Raw genomic sequence first — 21,281 nt, 5'->3', positions numbered from 1 at the left:
ATATAAAAAAGGAAGGATATGTGCTAGAGAGGTATGATACCTTTCAGATGTGGTCTTACCAACAATGAACAAGTTCTCAGCAAATCCTATACAGTATAACCTGCCTTGAAGATATCAAAACAATTGGCTAACAATAAGGCTGAAGTACAGTACAAACAAGCATGAATACAATAAGCAACTTCTTGTTTTCACTTTAATACTAAGGAGAGAAAATGCTTTCTCTCTTTTTTTTTTTTTTTCTTTTTGCATGTGCCTCTTTTCTAAATAAAGAACTATTTGAATAACATTAAACTGTTCTATACAATACCACTGACAATTAAAAAAAGGACAACATATATCCGAATTCAGAAGTTTTCCTGGGACCAAATTCTAAGGGAAGCAACAAGGTCTACACAAATTCAGTATGAAGCCAATCATGGTTATTGCATGCTTGACCTTATTCACATATGACATGGAATTAACTTGCACTTGCTTTTTCTAGTAATAACAATTAATAAATGGCTTTTTCTAGTAATAACAATTAATAACTATAAATGTTAATGATTTTGATGATTTGAAGCAGTAAGGATAAGGTTTTATAACTATTACCAAAGCAAAATTTAGCATAGTTTTCTGGGACTTCAAAGACTTACCTTGCTAACTTCTGAAGCAGACTCCTTGTATTTTCTTTTATAACGATGAATTTCTCCCTTGAGTTGCGAGATATGATTTTGCAATGAAGTGATTAAGTGTCGCATTTCTCGGTTGATAGGACCAGTTTGTTCGTTTGCCGCTAAGTTTTGTTCAAATTCAATCCTCAGCATCTCATACTCTTTTCGAACCTGAGCTTGCATGTCTTCTAGTTGTATAACTTCAGTTCGTAACTTCTTTTGAGAAGTCAACTCCTCACTCTAAAATAAAATCCAGTTTGAATAAATTATCTTTCTAAACATATGATTTATAGAGGTGGTTACTAAGCAAACCAATATTTACTCATCAACTCAAAAGAAACAAAATGCTCTTCAAATAAGGCAACTGACAAACTTAAAACTGTTCTTACAATTCTCAATATTTCAAGAAAAATAAAATACAAAGAATCCTATGGCTTTTAGCTATCAAGTATTTTTTATAGTCCTATGTCATTTCGCATGCAAGAAGTAATTTTTGTATTGATAAAGAATTTTTAACAATTAAAAGCATGGGAGTTTAGCTTTAGTTACTGAACATAGGGGCAACACAATATTCAACTCTATCTAATAATATAAATATCACAAATTTTAAGTAATTTGTATCTTTCCTAACAGTACTTACCTCAAACTACTTTCTTAGGAGTATCTGGTATCTCCTCCCATCCGACCAGAGCTTTGTGTAGTTTACCCTAAACCCATTTTCTATGAGGGGCGACCTCAGGCGGAGTGATACGCGCCCTGAGGCTAACCCCGGGACAGAGAGCATGCTTGCTTAGGTCTCGACCTCTAGTAAGTTCTTGGTTGCTAAGGTCTCTAAGAAAACCAGGGGACACTCAGGGAAGGCAGGGTGGGCCATTACCCGAAAGTAGTTCGAGGAAAGTACTGTTAGGAAAAATACAAATTACTTAAAATTTGTGATTTGTTCCAACACGAAGTACTTACCTCGAACTACTTTCTTAGGTGACTTGTCACCTTATACTTTAGGAGGTGGGCGTGGCCCTAAAAATTTCTTAAGACTGTGCTGAGGAAACTCCAGAGACTTAGAAAGTGGCTAGGTCGTGTTGACCCCATAGAAAATGAATGAGAGGAAACTACACAAAAACCCATCTTAGTGTCTAAGAAACTCACCTGTGCAAGAAAAGTTTTTAGGGGACATGTCTTCCTCTTGATGAGGTACTCGTCTCTGGCTCAGGGCCCTCACAGAGCTCACTTGAAGCGGAAAAGGGGGAAAGGAAGTACAAGGGGGTTTAAAGAACGAACCTGTGTCTCTTGTGCTTGTTACCCGCGGTTATCACTGAGGCTATGCCTTTAAACCGTTTGGAGCGCTGAAACGACGGTACCTATCGAGAACACGTCCAGGGATCTTCTTGAATAGTCCTTCAAATAGTGAGCCGTGAAGGTAGACTGGTTGGTCCAGGTGCCTGCCCTTAGGATCTGGCCCACTGCCATATTCTTCTCAAAGGCCAACATAGTACTCAGGCACCTGTCATGGGGCTTGGGTTTCCCCGGTAGGGGGATTCCCGCCTTACTGTAGGCCATGATGATGACCTGTCGCAACCAGAAGGAGATGGTATTCTTCGAGACTGGCTTCTTCACGAGGCCAGTAGAAACAAAAAGACTCTTGATCCCAGGCCGGAGTTTTGCTGTTCTTTCCGAGTATTTCCTCACTGCCCTGACGGGACATAGGCGCAAATCCTTCACGTCGTCTGACCGGGGGATTGCTGGAGTAGAGAAGCCCTCAAACCTGGGGTCCCATACGGCAGGGTTCTGGGTCTTAGCTACGAAGGAAGGAATGAACTTGAATGTGACCTCTCGCCAACCTTTCGAGTGACCAACTTCGTAGGACAGACCATGAATCTCGCTTACCCGTTTAGCTGAAGCTAACGCCAGCAAGAAAACTGTCTTGAGAGTGAGGTCCTTGTCCAAGATGTCCTTCAAGGGCTCGAACGGAGGCTCGGATAACATCTTCAGGACCCTTGCCACGTCCCATTGTGGCACCTTCACAGCTTGCGGGGGGCATGATTGCTCAAAGCTCTTAATGAGCATTGAGATATGTCTGGAGTTACCTAGGTCTATGCCCTTCAGGAGAAAAACTTGGCCCAAGGCCGCGCGGACTCCCTTGATGGCTGGAATGGACATGTTGACCACGTCCCTGAGGTAAACTAGGAAGTCCGCTACCTGCGGAATGGAGACCTTCAGGGGCTTAAAGTTCCTAGTGGCGCACCATTTGGTAAAGGTGGCCCACTTAGCCTGATATACAGCTGTTGCTGACCGTCTCAGGTAGCCCGACATCCTCGTTGCTGTACTCGATGAATAGCCTTCCCTCCTCAGGAGACGCTCGAATAACCTCCACCCGTGAAGGCTGAGGGACCGTGGATTTTCGTGGAACCTTTGGAAGTGTGGTTGTCGAAGAAGATCTGGCCTGTCCGGAAGGGGCCAGGGCGGCTGTTGTGTTAGCTCCCTTAGGTCCACGAACCACTCTCTCCGGCCACCAGGGCGCTACCAAAGTCATCTGTAGGTTGCTTGTCTTTCTCAACCTGTTGAGGACCTGCCTGAGCATCCCGAAGGGGGGAAAAGCGTACACGTCGCGATTGTCCCACGGATGTTGGAAGGCGTCTTCGAACCCCGCTTTTGAGTCTGGAACAGGAGAACAGAACACGGGGAGCTGCGTGTTCAGCCTTGTTGCGAAGAGGTCCATCACCGGCGAACCCCATTTCTGAATGACGGACCTGGCTATTTCAGGGTGTAGGGACCATTCGGATCCCACCACTTGCCCCATCCTGCTAAGGCCGTCGGCGAGGACGTTCCTTTTCCCTGGGATGAACCTCGCTGATATTCTTATCTGTTCCACCTCGGCCCATTCCAGAAGTTGTAAGGTGAGGGCGCACAGCTCCTTCGACCTTAGGCCTCCCTGCTTCGTTATGTAAGCTACTACCGTGGCGTTGTCGCACATCAACGCTACGGTGTTTCCCCGGAGTAGGTGTACAAACTCCAGGCACGCTCTTTGTACTGCCCTCAACTCTAGAATGTTGATGTGCTGGGACTTCTCTAGGGCTGTCAAGTTTCCTCTTGCTGATTTCCCTAAGAGATGAGCACCCCACCCTTTCTTCGACGCGTCCGTGAACAGGAGCATCTCCGGAGGGTCAGCTGCAAAGGGCATCCCTTTGAGGGTGTTCCTCCTGCACCTCCACCAATCCAGGACCCGTTTCATGTTCGGAAACACCGGGACCACTCTGTGGGGGGAATCCGTTTGGCTCCAGTTCTCCTTCAGGTTCCATTGGACCTCCCTGAGCCTTAGCCTGCCCTGGGGGACCAGTTTCTCCAGAGACACAAGGTGACCTATTAGTCTCTGCCAGTCCTTTGCCATCCTGGGTTGGTCCGTCAGGAAGGGGCGGAGGACCTGGTCTAAGTTGTCCAGTCTGTCCGCGGAAGGGAAGGCTTTCACTAACCGGGAGTCCAGAACCATCCTGAGGTAGGTCGTCCTGGTGGAGGGAATCAGTTGAGACTTCTTTAGGTTGATAGTGATCCCCAGAACGTTGCAGAACTGCAGTAACCTCGTGCCTTGCTCCTTCAGTACTTCCTCTGAGGCTGAAAGTAGCAAGCAATCGTCCAGGTAACGAATCAGGCGGATGCCTTGTTCGTGTGCCCAGACTGAGACTGTTGTGAAGACCCTCGTGAAGACTTGGGGGGCAGTGGACAGCCCGAAGCAGAGGGTTTTGAACTGCAACGTCTGGTTCTCCCATTTCACCCGTAGGTACTTCCTGCTGGAGGGATGAACCGGGATCTGGAAGTAGGCGTCCTTGAGAACTACTGACATCATGAAGTCCCCTTCTCTCAAGGACGCCAATACTGATTTTGGTGTCCATTTTGAAGTACGTCTTGCAGACGAACATGTTGAGGGCTGAGAGGTCTATGACCGGTCTCCATCCTCCTGTTGCTTTCTCCACCAGGAACAGCCTGCTGTAGAACCCCGGACCTGGGTCCCGAACAGGTTCCATTGCCCCTTTCGCCAACATCGCTGAGACCTCTCCCTGCAGAGCTGTCCGTTTCAAGGGATCCTTGGGGGCTAGTTATTCTGCCTGCTGATCTGGTATCAGAGGAGGAGAGTCCGCTAGGAAGGGAAATCTATACCCTTCTTTCAAAACTGTCACTGTCCACGGGTCTGCTCAGTGTTTTTCCCATGCTTGCCAAAAAAGTTAGAGAAATCCCCCCACCTGAGGCTCCGGCAGGAGTAGGGGGCCACCCTCCCTATCTCCTCCTCGATGAGCGGCCTGAACGACCTCTTCTGGAAGCGGAGAAGGACGGTCTATGGCGGCTTGATTCGGGGCTGATCCCCTATGGGAGGGCTGAGACGACTGGGACCATGTTGTCGCCGAGTTCTCTCTCCTAGGGTGGTTAGGAGCGGGCCGAGGAGGGCGAGGCGAGTCGACGGAGGGTCTTCTAAACGTCGGCCTCTTGACCGGGTGGGGCCTGGTCTCGAACGGTTCCTTCATCCTCCGAATTCTATCCTCGCCTCCTCCGCTGCCTTCGGGGGAAAGATTGAGTCGTCCCACAGGGTCAGGTTCCTCAGAGATCTGGCCTCTCTGTCCGGCAGCCTCCTGGATATCTTGCTCAGAACAGCGTCCCTCCTTTGTAGGATCCAGTTGGCGGACATGGCTAACGACTGGTAAGATAAGAATTTTAGGGCCTTGCCTCTTGAGCTGATGAGTTCCTTGAGCAAGGCCTGGGTCTCCGGAACTGACAGGTCGTATGACGACTGAACGCCCACCAGGGTGGCGGCCCACCAGTCTAACCTGGAGGACACGTTGACACGGTCCTTCGACATCTCCTCCATCATGACCGCCTCCGAAGGAGAGAAGCAGATCGGAGCCATGGACGCCCTTTCTTCTGAGGCTCCTTGCCTTAGTACGGTGAGTGCCGGCTCCAGAGCACAGGCGCCCACTCGCTGTCCCTCTGGAAGGTAGAACCTGCTCTGGGACTTCAGGCCCTGGAGCAGCTTGGAGGAGCTCTGGATCTTGGGCGCCTCCACGTGGTTGGCCACTATCCTGTCCACGTGAGCTTTACCCAAATAAACGTCCCTCGCCAGAGGGAGGTCCAAGGAGGGGCGCTGCTGGACTGGGGCGTCCACTATTCTATTTAGGCTGGAACGCCAAGCCTCTTCGGAGGAGGGTTCCGGTATGTCCAGCCTGTGGTGACTTCTGACGAGACCTATCACCCTCAGATAGGCCGATACCTCCGCTGCTGACCCCTCTCCATGGTCGTCGAGCTCCTCCAACGGGGGTGCTGGTGCGAGTGACGAGGGTACCCGACGGAGGACCTCGCACGTGGGGGAGTCTTGGACCGACGCCCCCGCGGGGGCTCCCGACGAAGGACGGGCATCTCCGTCGGAATGGGGGCCTCCATCCTGGGTCTAACGTCTCTCCTGAAGGACTTCGAACCTACGGGCCTGCTCGTTAAGGAAGGCCGAGGGCTGCGCTCGTGCCGAGCTAGGTGGCCGTTGGAGGTCAGGACTCGGCTGCCAGACCGAAGGGGCGACTCTCTCCGCTGGGCGGATGGAGTCGGAACCTTCGCGGACTTATGCCTGTCAACTGGAACCCGCAATGAGGAATCCCTCCGTCGGGTGCCGCTGCTGCCGGAGGAGTATCTATCCGGGGAGGCTGTCCTCGGACGCCAACCTGAGGGGCCCAGTGCCGCAGCTAGTTCCAGAAGTCTGTCTCGGTGAACCATCACCCATTCGTTGTTCTTAGGGGATCTTGGGTGCCGACTCTCGTGGCGCGACCTCGAGGGGGAGGGGGAACGCGACAACTTCCTGCGGGACTTCCCTTTTCGCCTCCTGAGGTTCCTCAGCGCCTCATCCTCCATCGATGAGATCGACGACTTATAGGCCCTTTTCGAAGGCCTCGGCTCCCGCGGTGATGTAGGAGGATTCCTTTGGTGCTCCGTGGGCGACGACGCCTGCAGAAAAACCTCTGGGAAGACAGCCGACGGCGCTGGGGGAGCGAGGAGGCCGTCCCGTGGGAGCCCAGGTCCCGAAGTCATCCTCCATCCTCATTGGGGACCTAAAGGACGTCTTATGAGGAACCCAAGCAGTGAGGTCCGACGGCGGGGAATGCTCCTTCTCGACGTCGCCCTCGGCTGCTGAACCACCTGAAATGCACGCCCAAGAGGCTGGGGAGAAATTAGTAGCATTATTACCCCACATGGGGTCATCAGAGGAGACGTGACCCGCAGGCACCAGGTCACCATCTCCCGAAAACACTCCCGCCCCTCCCTCAGGCCCCTGACTCGCCTAAAAAGACGCCACAACCCCATTGTCAGGAAGATCAGACTCCTGGGGATGGGCCGCGGGCTTCTTCCCGCAATGGACTTACCTCGTCCCCTACTCTGGGTAGGGGAGGCTAGAAGAGAAGCTCGGACCGCCGAGGCGCTCGTCGAAGCAAGGGGGGATTGATTGATTCATTGATTTAAAGTTTTCAGGCATCCTGACATCTAAGGTCATTGACGCCGGCAAGGTTGGAAGGGACGTTGGTCTTCTTAGGCGACTTCTTCACTGCCTTCTTCTTCTTGGTGCTATACCGCACCCACTGCACCTCGTTCCACGACTCGCACTCCGGACACGTGTCGGAAGGGGAATACACGCTGCCCCGGCACGATAAACACAAGGAGTGCAGGTCCACTTCTGGTTTCGAAAGGAACGCTCCACACGATTTGCTGGCCATAGGCCCAGGACAACGGCGAGGATGCTCCATGATGAAGGAGAAGCACTACGAGACACAAGCGCACAGAGAAAGCACCAAGGGACCACGTGGGAAGCGCGTGGGACACAAAGGGTCGGGAACACACAAGTCACACTGGGATAAGGAGAGCGGCGAAATGATATCGCAACGCGACCAGAGAACTTACTGGAGGTCGAGACCTAAGCATGCTCGCTCTCTGACCCGGGGTTAGCCTTAGGGCGCGTATCATTCCGCCTGAGGTCGCCCCTCATAGAAAATGGGTTTAGGGTAAACTACACAAAACTCTGGTCGGATGGGAGGAGATACCAGATACTTCTAAGAAAGTAGTTCGAGGTAAGTACTTTGTGTTGGAACAAACCAGTAATTAAACGGGCCACCTATTAAAATATCAGGGGGTACTAAACATTCCTTCTTATTTAATTTTGATTACATAATGTTTGTCTTTGTACCTTATCCCCTTGGTTGTGTGTCCTTAATGTGAATTCCTGATATCAAAGTACAATCCTTTGACTTTTGGGGGCTGATACATTATTTTTCTACACATAGGAACTTTTTTTTTCAGCTTGGAAACAGCTATTGATCTTCAAACATGAATTTTGTAATAGCATATGGACTAAAAGAATTGTTTAGTTTTTCTTCTCACAAAATTCCTCCAGCTCATTGTCCTCACTCTTAACCCCTTCCCTACAAGGCCGCGGATCAGCTACTCAAGCTATATACAAGATTTGTCGTCATGGGATTTACTTGCTCACTTACTCTATAACAACCTACATCTCCATGTTTATTTGTCTAACTGCTGATTACAAAATAAATTTTTCAAAAGTTTCCTTTATTTTCCATTGCATTTCACTCCAAACCACCAAAATATTTTTTCCATTCCTTGCGAAGTTATTATAGAATAATTTTTCAGAAATTTGTTTTATATAATTTTCTCCAAAAAATAGTATAGCACAGTGATTTTATGTGTAAAAAAACTTTGTATTCATTTAAAGGACTACGCTATTCCATAATTATTCCCTCATAAATACAGTAGCTGTTAAAAGATTTAAACGTGCATGCACACACACACGTAATATAAATTTAGTTTGTTAGACATGAGGTTTGTTTGTCCGTCTGTCATTCCACCTTGCGTGTGACTGTCATCATGAACTGGAGCATTCCTGTTTTGGTTATTATATGGGCTTGAAAATAGAGACTGCACAAGTAAGAACATAACATATAGCGTAGAATGCCAATAAATGGAAATAACAACAGTAGGCTAGCTTTTACTTGTGAAAAAAATGAACAATACTCATATGAAATATATAAGACATGAAGTTATCATTTGGTAAAAATGATAGTTGACAAAAAAGAAATAAAATAAGAAAAAAACAAGTCTCACCTTGTGTCAACAACTTGCTTTACTGATAAAACATTTTGCTTACGTTGTGGGTGGGACTCGTGCATGTCAGACGAGGATAATTGAAGAACACTACATAGTAATATGAGCGATTTGAACATGTATGCCAACATAGAAATACACACTCACCTCCATTTGTTCAATCTGCCGCAAATGAGTATTCTTGCTGTTTTGCAATTGGTGCCGGGTTTCTTCCAGTTGTGTCTTAAGTTGCATTGATTCATTATACAAAACAGAAAACTGAGACTGAAGACATTTATACTCGGTGGTTTCTACTATGATACTTTCTGGCAGTTGTCTTAGCTGTAAAAAAAATAATAAGTTCTAGTAACTCTGTTGAAGACTATGACTATTGCAAAACAGGACAAATGTGTATAGCTTAGGTACAAAAGAATAATTACAATAAAATTCATTCTTCGTCAATATCACAAAGAACCTATTAATTTCACAATAAAATGACAAATTTGGAATAATCTATATTTTCCCTATACACACCTGAAGCTCTTTACATAGAAGTATTATTTGGGTGTTAGCCGAAACCAGCCTTTAAAACCTTTCGCATGTTACCCCTCTACCCCCCTAAAGGATGACGACCCAAGCAATCGGTGCTGGCGTAGAATTTAGCCATGTGACTTGACCAAGTAAGTGTAAAATTGGAACTAAGTCTTACCTAGACATTGCCGAACTCCACCTTGCTTGGAGAACGGGGACATAACTAAATTATAAAAATTAAGACATGTGTCGATAGTACTGGTATTGGTAATATCAGCCTTTTTTCGAGTATCGGTATCGACCACTGTCATGACACCAGTACAGTATCACTACTGGTCTTGGCTTCCACCATGAGTATCTGGAATCTGTATAGGTCTCCACCATGAGTATCAGGTATCGGTATCGGCCTCCACCATGAGTATCTGGCATCTGTATAGGTCTCCACCATGGGTATCAGGTATCGGTATCGGCCAATCAAAAAAATGAGCTAAAATTGCTGATACTCCAATACTGGTACTTTGGGATATTCGAACACCAAAGATTTCCTTGCGTTCAGATTAAATGTGTTTCCAACAATTACGACATCACATGGCATCTGACACAATCAGATAGAGGGTCAGAGTTCTTGACATGGACGATGTATCCAAGGCTCAGCTTCATGGAACATCTACCTCTGCCATCTGCTCTTCCGGCATCCCTTGCTGGTGGATTGGCTGGGGAATGCCTTCCCTAGCAGGAATGTCCTTGTCTGTTCCTCTTACCTCCTTTACCCCTCCTTAAGCCCCTAGGTAAAAATGTCTATCTGGGGGCTTATGTCTGCACTGCTTGCTTCATCTGTGATGATTTCTTCTTCGGTCCCTGAGCGTTAGCCGTAGAAGATCTCTGTGGTGGGGGTACCGCTGAGTGAGAGCGTGAGGTGATGGCCCTATGGACAAGGGAGTCCTGACTCGCCTTCCTCCATCTTTCTGCCACCGCTTTGATGCCCTTCACGTTGAACCGTAAAGGTCTTATCGCTTCCCTCTTCAGTACCTATTTCTCGAATTTTGAGACCACTGCATCACAGCTTTTCATACATAAACTATACACACTTAAAAAACAAAATAAAAGGGAGATAAATAAGATAGAACAATGGAAGACCATGGTACAGACTATGGCACTACCCAAGACTAGAGAACAATGGTTTGATTTTGGAGTTTCCTTCTAAAAGAGCTGCTTACCATAGCTATAGAGTCTGTTCTACACTTATCAAGAGGAGAGTAGCTACTGAACAATTACAGTGCAGTAGCTTACCCCTTGAGCAAAGAACTGTTTGGTAATCTCAGTGTTGTCAGGTGTATGAGAACAGAGGCGAGTATGTAAAGAATAGGCCAGACTATTCGGTTTATTTGTAGGCAAAGAAAAAATAAGACGTAACCAGAAAGAAGGATCCAATGTACTACTGTCTGGCCAGTCAAAGGACCCAATAACTCTCTAGCGGTACTATCTCAACAGGTGGCTGGTTGAAAAAGTTTCCTTTCAAGAACTCGACATGCCCAAAGAAGAGAAAGGCTAACGTCTCTTCCTTCCTCAGAGGGATGTAAAGGTCTCCCTTCTTAACGAGATAGCCTTCCGTCCCCTGCCAGTAATCAAGCGATGAAACGAACAGCAAGTAACATCTTGCAACCCGCTCCATGTTGGCGGCGTCTCTCCCAGAGAAATGTACTGTCAAGATTGCCGGGCACAATGGCAGAGTGGATGGATCACTCTCTACTATCTCATAGTACTTCTTACGGAGGAGGAACTAAATGAGAAGAATCCATGGTTCTGCCATTTGGGCATAAGCCCTTTTCTTCGCTGCCTTGACCCCACTCAAACAAGGCAAAGTTACCTAAGTCTTGGTGGGTCTCGGTGTATCACAGAAGAGGTCTAGGACAGTGTCCTTTCCCTCCACCAGGACCTGATCCGGGGGGCCCCGAGATTGTTGGCCTTCATTATGCAAGCAAGGATTTGCAGGAAGAAACGACACGAGTCTTTCTGCTTCAGGGGTGAGATCTTGGGGTTGGCGGATGCCAGAAGAGCTGCGTTGTCAAAAGTTTATTCCTCCTCCGAGATGGCACCCACAGCAGCCTAGGGAGGGTAGAGGTCCTCTTCAGAGTTCCTTCTGGCAGGGGACTGGGCTCTTAGAAGTCTGCTATGTCCCAGTCTTTCAGAGGCCAATGTTGATGCCAAACAACGTTCCCCTCAAGTTTGATGTTCATCCATAGAAGTCAAATTCTTAGGGAGGTTTTTAAGAGTACTTTTGTTCCCTTCGGCAGATGTTAAAGCCCCTGAGAAGGAAGGAGCTGTCCTCCTTCTCCAACTCCTTAGGTTTTGCTCCTTCAGAGGGAGCATAAGGAGGAAGCTCTGCTACCTTGGTAAAGATTCCAGCAGGCACAACTCTAAGGTGAGTCTATAGTTAACTGTGAACATGATTACCTCTAGGGGACCTCGATTCAATGCTCATACGAGGATGTACGTTGTCCCCCTGAGTGCCTGCTCTCTAATTTCTTTTCCTCTTAGGAACGATTGAAAACAATCCCAACCTCTCCCAGACCAGGTCTTGGTTAGTAGGAGCCTTGGCCTTTAGGTACTCGTGATACCTAGAAGACACCCGAGGTTTGGGAGGGGCTAGAGGTTGCTTAACATCACTATTACGCCTAGGATCAGATGGGCCTTCACTCTCTTGGGAGGAATCAAGAGGGATGGTGGGAGTGCCGGGAGAAGGAACTTTCAGGAAACAGGTGGTCGATCCTAAAACCGCTTTGACAAGATCCAAAAACCAAGGGGCGTCTTTCAAGAATGGCATTGTTCCCAAATGAGCACCCCGTCCCTGCTTGCTAGGCTTAGGGGGAGTACCCTGGAAAGGAAGAGGACGAGAGAATGGAAGCTCACGACCTTCCTTGTACCGGTCTTCCTTAAAGAAGTGTGAACCGTCGACTAGTCCTACCCCATAATCAGTCTAAGCAGAAAAACCTACTCTACTTTGTGAAGGAACTCGCCGTTCTTCTTGCAAAGTAGACCGATCGTGGTGTGAGCGCTGACAAGGAGCGCTTGAATGCACACCCTTATCAGTTCACACTGGTCGTGTACAGGCAAGATGTAGTCTACCAGTGGCCTGTAGCTTACCCGAGGCAAAATTTCTACTGCTAGCGAGTCCAGATGAGAAGACTTGCTGGAACTAGCAAAGAGCTCCTGCAGAAGTACTTGCCCTCCCACCTCATTAGGTGGTAGGGTGTGCAACATTGCACAGGACTCTTCCACTGGAAGCTGGTCAGAGCACTTGCTCGCTAGTGCATCTAGAAGAGAAACTCTTCTACTCGTCTTTTCCCCAACAGGAGAGAAGACGTGCTGTCTTCCTTTCCTCTTAGGGGAAGGATGGGCAGGTGGTTGCTGAGCACTTATACGCAAGCAGTAAAGCAGGTTCCTCCCTATGAGAAGGAGAGACCACAATAGCAAGCTAGCGAGCGTTCATCCTTGAATAGCTAAGTAGGACACGACAACGAGGGAGAGGGATCGCAGGCAATTGCCTCCCATCATCATCATCCAGCTCTGATGGACTAGTGGGACATGGATGAGTCCAATACCCTTTGGGGGCATCTGGAGGGGGGGGGGCACCCAGGAGAAGGCTGTCTCTCCCATGGACGGGAAGGACGATCAACCCATTTTGCTCCTGTCAGCAAATCTCACGGCAAGGAGTCTACTGGGAAGACCATGAAAGGGATCTATCCCTCGAAAGGAAAGATCGGCCAGCACCTGGTGAAGAACACCCCTCCGTCGGGAGGGAAGGTTGTTCAACACTTGCAGGCGGACCTCCGGATAGCTAATTTTGTCTCCCTTCCGGCTGAGTGAACTCTTTAAAAGATCGGCTCCATGAACCACCCTTGGGACATAGCCAAAGCTAGCCCCTGGGTTCATCCCTTAGGGATCCCACGACAAGTCACATCACTCCAAGGTGTGCTTGTCATTAACTGCTCAATCCCGCCTGCCAAAGCAGAGCGAGCAGAAGCCGAGCTCAAGACAGTCGAGCGCATACAAGACTTTCAGTCGCCGACCTACAGAGCCTCGAGGGGTATACTGGAATCAACCCCTAGGGAGGATGTCTACCCCAATTGCGTGGCCAAGCGCAAGACCTCTAGCAACCTTTCCTTACACGGGAACCTGTGAGCCCCCAAAGAAAGCCACAGAATACGAACTGCCGGTGCTGGTTCTCCAGGGAAAGCAACAGAGGCCCCTGACACGCAGGGTTGTCCAAGAGTTACATGGATGCCGCTCGAATTTGCCAAAATCTCAGGGGAAGTTGAATGGGCAATCATCATGGAGAGATCGAGTCAACAGAGAACGGTGGCAAGGTTTCTTCCCCTTCAAGGCTGACTTTGAAGGTGAAGAATTGTTCTTCACCTTCTTCCATCACCTACCAAACTACTCCCTACACACTGATCAAGGAGACTCCTGCATGAGGAGTGATCCCTACATGCATGGCAGAAACCGTGGGCATCTGTCTCATCAGCTGACATGAAGGTGCCGCACCGACTAAATAGAATCTCACAGGGAGTCACACCTCAAAAAGAGAAAGTACATACATACATATACCAAGGCACTTCCCCCAATTTTGGTGGGTAGTCGACATCAAACAAATGAAACAGAAAAGGGGACCTCTCCTCTCTACGTTCCTCCCAGCCTGACAAGGGATTCAACCGAGTTCGGCTGGTACTGCTAGGGGTGCCACAGCCCATCCTCCCCCGTTATCCACCACAGATGAAGCTTCATAATGCTGAATCCCCTACTGCTCCTACCTCCGCGGTCTTCCAAGGCACCGGAGGAAGCAGCAGAGCCTACCGGAACTGCGTCACAATCACTCGCCATTCATTCCTATTTCTAGCACGCTCTTTTGCCTCACTCACATCTATCCTCCTATCACCCAGAGCTTCCTTCACTCCATCCATCCACCCAAACCTTGGCCTTCCTCTTGTACTTCTCCCATCTACTCTTGCATGCATCACCTTCTTTAGCAGACAGCCATTTTCCATTCTCTCAACATGGCCAAACCATCTCAACACATTCATACCCACTCTAGCTGCTAACTCATTTCTTACACCCGTTCTCACCCTAACTACTTTGTTCCTAACCCTATCTACTCGAGATACACCAGCCAAACTCCTTAGACACTTCATCTCAAACACATTCAACTTCTGTCTCTCCGTCACTTTCATTCCCCACAACTCCGATCAATACATCACAGTTGGTACAATGACTTTTTCATACAGAAGTCTCTTTACATTCATGCCCAACCCTCTATTTTCTACTGCTCCCTTAACTGCCCCCAACACTTTGCATCCTTCATTCACTCTCTGACGTACATCTGCTTCCACTTCACCATTTTCTGCAACAACAGACCCAATGTACTTAAAATGATCCACCTCCTCAAGTAACTCTCCATTCAACATGACATTCATCCTCGCACCACTCTCCCTTCTCGTACATCTCATAACCTTACTCTTACCCACATTAACTCTCAACTTCCTTCTCTCACACACCCTTCCAAATTCTGTCACTAATCGGCCAAGATTCTCTTCCGCAACCAGAACTAACATCTCCAAACAACAACTGATTTACCTCCCATTCATGGTCATTCTCGTCAACCATTTTCAATCCTCGTCCAAGCACTCGAGCATTCATCTCTCTCACCACTCCATCAACATACAAGTTAAACAACCACGGCGACATCACACATCCCTGTCTCAGCCCCACTCTCACTGGAAACCAATCGCTCAATTCATTTCCTATCCTAACACAAGCTTTACTACCTTTGTAGAAACTTTCCACTGCTTGCAACAACCTTCCACCAACTCCTTATAACCTCATCACATTCCACATTGCTTCCCTATCAACTCTTACCATACGCTTTCTCCAGATCCATAAACGCAACATACACTTCCTTACCTTTTGCTAAATATTTCTTGCATATCTGCCTAACTGTAAGAATCTTATTCATACAACCCCTACCTCTTCTAAAACCCCCCTGTACTTCTAAGATTGTATTCTCTGTTTTATCCTTAATCCTATTAATCAGTACTCTACCATACACTTTTCCCACCACACTCAACAAACTAATACCTCTTGAATTACAACACTCATGCACATCTCCCTTACCCTTATATAGTGGAACAATACATGCACAAACCCAATCTACTGGTACCATTGACAACACAAAACACACATTAAACAATCTCACCAACCATTCAAGTACAGTCACACCCCCTCCCTACAACATCTCAGCTCTCACACCATCCATACCAGATGCTTTTCCTACTCTCGTTTCATCTAGTGCTCTCTTCACTTCCTCTCTTGTAATCTCTCTCTCATTCTCATCTCCCATCACTTGCACTTTAACACCTGCAAAAGCAATTATATCTGTCTCCCTATTATCCTCAATATTCAGTAAACTTTCAATTTTTTTTGCTTCTTAGGCCAGTTGAAAAAAAATTAAACATTTTTATTTGGGGGTTTTAGTGGAGAAAGAAGTCTTTAATCCATCGAGCTGAAAAAAGTGACTGTTGTTTACTGGTGCTGGTGTGTGCGGGCTGGCAGGGTACTGCACTAAAAAACCCTCCTCCGCTAAGTAGTGGATGGTAGTTACACCTAGCAAAAGCTGGTTTCAACTAGGCCCAAAATTATACTATGTAGAGCGTCAGATTTGTATTTAGTTTCAGAACAAATACCTTGTCAGTTAATATCATAACTGCCTCTTTGAATTATTTTTTGAATGAATACAACTCTATCTACATCATAATTGAAGTACTGTACAGAAATATTTAAAGATTAAATTTCTATATCTCTCCAGTTATGAAATTTACATTTTAAACTTGCCAATAGGTTGTGACCTTTACATCAAAGAAAAGTTACAATTTCTTAGTACTGTATTAAACTCCCTGATACCCAAGATATTCAGCTTTTATACGTACTGATGATCAAAAGTGTCTGCCTCATAATAAAAAATAGGAAAGAAAACCACACCAGGTCAACTATCTTTTCATTCCTGGTTTGTATTTCCAAATATAAAATTCACACTCTCTAAGGACTTACATCCATTTTAAGTCTTTCAACTTCCTTCAGAGCTTCTTTATGCTCATTGGTCTTCTTTTCCAGTTCATCCAAGCGTTTGGCACTCAACTCACGCTGTTCCTCCAATTCGCTTGTTAGTTCTTCAACCTGCAATACATGAATTTAACAAACTCTTAGATTACCACTCCTCCACTCCCTTTACCTCTGGATTGATCTGCCATCTTTATAGTTCTACAATCAATCTTAGTAGGATTAATTTTTCAAGTCGTTTTTAGGGAACCAATTCACAAAATAGATATATTACAAGTGATATGCAAATATCTTAAGGATCTTTCAACAATACTAAAGGATATAAAGAATTACAAAGCCTTTTAATAATTTCCATTTCTAAAGAAATTAATTTGTTTGAAAATTTTTATCTTAAAAAAGCATGTTCATCTACTGTCTTTACAAATCTATGTTGGAAATTGTAATCAGTTTAAAAATAGCAAATCAATAATATCTTTAAAAGAACAAACATGCCATAATAAATAAAACTCAAACTTCTCCTTACACAAAAAAAGGAAATTCCTTTTTAAAAGCCTCTTCCTTTACTTATTAGTTCTGAAGAACAAATGTTCATTCGACCACACTACATTCTCTATTTTTATGTTTGGAGACAGTGAACGTTTAAACACAAAAAAACCCTCAGGGATAAACTCATAATAAGATAAAGCCTCATTGTGCATACAATTCGGTCCATTTTGCTGGATGAGAAATCATGCAAGACATACATAACAAACTCTAGCCCAACATAATGATTCATGAATTTCTAATCAGCAGCAAAGATAACATTGATAAATTTGAAATTGTAAGAAAAAGAGAACTAAACTTTATACCTTCTTGGCCATTCCAGCCTGACTGATTTTCCCAGCTGTTGCAGGGACACCATTTCCAACACCTTTTCCTCCAGGAACTGCTGCAATTCCACCTTCATCTTGAATCGCCTTGAGTTTTTGGCAAGTCTCGGCTAGATGAGTCTCGACCTTTTCACACCGAGATCGGGTCCTATTCAAATCATATTCCATATCTTCGATGCGATTTTGCATCTCAGCCTTCTCAGTGTCCATGGCTTGCAATTTTTCCTCTAGTTCAGCAACCTGTAATATTAAAATTTGGGTTTTCATTTATCCAACTAAAATACACATTTAGCAGCATCAGTTAAAATTTCTTGCTGTACATGCATTAACAATGCATCTCAATAGGCTCAGAGAGATAGGGAGAATAAGCAGATAAATAAATTTACAATTAATTTCTACAACCAAAAATGTTATTCTGAGAACACCTTATGTATATCTTTATCCATATAGAAAAAGCCACTTTGATATACAATGTTAAACAATCTTTCTCTAATGTAGCAATATCCGTAATCTTCAGGCTCTACAGATCTCATTATATGCTGTACGTACTATGATTTAAATATAAATTTTTTACTGACCATGTGATAAAAATATTGTAGAGAATTACAATTGAAGTTAGAAACCACCTATAAAAATAGTTACCATTTTCCATGAGAAGTATTTTGCACAATCCAAAGAAATTGATCATACCTAAGTAAAGGTGGTATATAAGGGAATTTTCAATTTTCATTACCTTTAAAGACATGAGATGATGTTTTTCATGGAAAGAAAGGTTTTGGGCATGAAGGTTCTTGTTTTCTTGTTGAAGTTCAGCATTGAGCTCTCGAACGCCTTCCTCTAAAGATGGAGGAACTTCTGCAATGCACAATAACAAACTTTAACCAATTGTTTCTAGGCAAATACAGATCTACAAAAAACTTAACAACACATGTATATCAATACAGCAATAAACACCGCTTTGGCTGCAATGCTCAAGTGAAGAATGTTGATATACCTACCCCCCTCTAAACCTTCGCCTTTTAAAGCACGGGCAACCTTCTCATTGCGCTGATGTAAGCGATCAAATGCCTGTACAATTTTTGCAACCGCACGTTTAGATACTTGGACCCTGTTCACTAGTTTTTCATCCAATTCCTCGCGATCCCATGTTGATAACTGGGTTAGGAAGGATGTAGTGGCTTCACTTTCATCTGTAAAGAAACAAAGATTGTCACAATGCATAAATTGGTGACCCACCTCTGTAGAAATATTTTTAAAAAATATACCAAATATTTTCTTAATTATTAGTTTATACACGAAAAAAAAACTCAATCAGCAAAAGTTTTCAATTAGAAATTGTATACTACAGTCAATCAAGATGTCTGATAATAAAGGGATTTTGACGAAGGAAAAATCTATTTCTGGGAAGAGGCCTGTGACGCCGGTGAAAAGGGTCATTCTTTACACTTTTCTAATATAAATCTTCCAAATATACTAGAGAAAGATAAAAGCATGGAATGCAGAGGTTACTACCTCGCGCGATCACCTTGTGGGTGTCGTGTATACAACAAGGGCGTGTGAAAACCACTATTCACAGGCTGAGAAAGTTGTAGATTAAGTCCATCTTCAGTACAAAAGTCAAGAATGAAGAACAGTAGAGTTGTGTCAATGCATTTAACTATTATTTCTCAACAGGAAAAATTATTGAGATGGGAAACTTCTTAGCATATGGATCCAGAATCAGAATCAACAAAGAGGGCCTTAAAGCAAGATGGTAAAAGTCTTAAAAAGACTTTAAAGTAAACATCGATGAGCATTGATCATACCCTTTAACACCTTCACTAAGATGTTGTTATATGTCAAATACATACCAGGTGATACAGACGGTGACCTTCGGATAAGTCATGATACAGACGGTGACCTTCGGATAAGTCATGATACAGACGGTGACCTTCGGATAAGTCATGATACAGACGGTGACCTTCGGATAAGTCATGATACAGACGGTGACCTTCGGATAAGTCATGATACAGACGGTGACCTTCGGAGTCATTATTATTATATTACACACAGTTCACACTCGGGAAATTTCACAGAAAAATCTTCTCTCTTTAATATTAGGGGCCCCTCTCCTCCTTTCTTCAGCTAACCAACATAGTTTGGGATTCTAGCCTTTATTTCTGATTGTGTAAGTTATTTTAGTCTTTTTTTATGTTACCATACTAGAATCTCTAGCCAATGGTGACATTCCCTACCTGAGGCATTAATCAACCACCAAGACACCCTCAGCTTAGAGACGTACGGATCCTCACATCTCACCCCACCACCAACCGAAATACTTGAGATTCTAGATGTTATTCACGATCACCTAAGGTTTGATTTAGTGTATTTCTGTTCTTACATGTTTTCAAATCACAGGTTACTATGTTACGTTCTTCAATTCTCCGCCTTTGACTCCCATAAGCTCCACCCCCAACGTTAGCAAAATATTTTAGCAGTAATGCAAGTTGTTGACACGGTTTTTTTTTTCTATTCCTTTTTTCTTAACTATAATTTCTACCAAATATCACCATCTTTATACAGTACATACATACATACATATACCAAGGCACTTCCCCCAATTTTGGGGGGTAGCAAACATCAAACAAATGAAACAAAAAAGGGGACGTCTCCTCTCTACGTTCCTTCCAACCTGACAAGGGACTCAACCGAGTTCAGCTGGTACTGCTAGGGTCGCACAGCCCACCCTCCCACATTATCCACCACAAATGAAGCTTCATAATGTTGAATCCCCTACTGCTGCTACCTCCGTGGTCATCCAAGGCACCGGAGGAAGTAGCACGGCCTACCGGAACTGCGTCACAATCATTCGCCATTCATTCCTATTTCTAGCACGCTCTCTTTCCTCTCTCACATCTATCCTCCTATCACCCAGAGCTTCCTTCACCCCATCCATCCACCCAAACCTTGGCCTTCCTCTTGTACTTCTCCCATCAACTCTTGCATTCATCACCTTCTTTAGCAGACAGCCATTTTCTCAACATGGCCAAACAACCTCAACACATTCATATCCACTCTAGCTGCTAACTCATTTTTTACGCCCGTTCTCACCCTCACTACTTCGTTCCTAGCCCTATCTACTCTAGATACATGTGCAGTCTCTATTTCCAAACCTGTGAAATACCCAAAACAGGAATGATCCCATTCCCCAGGAATACCCTGATTAAACTCAAAGAAATGATTGAAGATAAGTTCTATCTACTGTAAACAGAAAAATTTTAAATTTTTAAAGCAATTTAATTTTTCAAACTATACTAAGCTGAGTCCTTTCACAGAAGATTTTTCCTAAGGAGGGAGGAAGTCCCTATAGCCAAACTGGATGGTTTACTTCTACCAGAAAATGTTAAAACACCAGGACCAAAAGTGATGACTCCTGTCAACTTCCTAACAACATGGGCATAAAGATTAAGACAGGTGTTAAGCTAAGTCATGACCATCCTGTGTGGATATTTTGGGTTAGCATACATTTGATCATCCTCCCCTCATCTGGTAGGATGGGGAAGATACTCCTAAACAAAACGAGAAAAGTTGCTCGATCATGTGGCTTACCTACATCTAGTGTCACATCCAGCAAACAATGGAGTGACTGGTGCATCCCAAGATGGGGAAGAAAGAAGAGGTGACAATGGCCAGTCACCTTACCTCTCATTCTAGACTCACTTAACAACTGTTATCTTATATCAGTTTCATGTACTGAAAAGGAGTTAGGTTCGCTTCATGATCTGTTGAAGAACTATCACCAGGCCAAGGACACAGAAATCCAAAGACCTGTGTGTATACTTCCGTAGGTAATGAGATAGATGATATTATTACTAGCTAAGCTACAGTCCTAGTTGGAAAAACAGGTTGCTATGAGCCTTAGGGGCCCAACAAGAATAAATAGCCCAATGAGGAAAGATAACAAGGAAATAAACTATATGATAAGTAAAGGACAATTAAAATAAAATATTTAGAACCAGTAACAACA

General features: G+C 45.1%; 1 protein-coding gene across 1 annotated transcript in view; it reads right to left on the bottom strand.

The window, feature by feature from the left end:
• Positions 1-21,281, bottom strand: part of Bre1 (E3 ubiquitin-protein ligase Bre1) — a 78,095-nt gene that overhangs the window by 38,835 nt on the left and 17,979 nt on the right. The window contains exons 4-9 of the mRNA XM_068344827.1: positions 18,274-18,465; positions 18,009-18,130; positions 17,255-17,515; positions 16,398-16,523; positions 8,934-9,107; positions 633-890 (exon numbers count right to left, since the gene is read on the bottom strand). Coding sequence (XP_068200928.1) covers positions 633-890; positions 8,934-9,107; positions 16,398-16,523; positions 17,255-17,515; positions 18,009-18,130; positions 18,274-18,465 — 1,133 coding nt within the window. The remainder of the gene's footprint in view (positions 1-632; positions 891-8,933; positions 9,108-16,397; positions 16,524-17,254; positions 17,516-18,008; positions 18,131-18,273; positions 18,466-21,281) is intronic.

The sequence above is a fragment of the Palaemon carinicauda genome, chromosome 21 (assembly GCF_036898095.1).
Source record: "Palaemon carinicauda isolate YSFRI2023 chromosome 21, ASM3689809v2, whole genome shotgun sequence".
NCBI classification, from domain to species: Eukaryota; Metazoa; Arthropoda; class Malacostraca; order Decapoda; family Palaemonidae; genus Palaemon; species Palaemon carinicauda.
The sequence above is the reverse complement of the archived record's forward strand: the minus strand, read 5'-3'. Positions and strand labels throughout refer to the sequence as shown.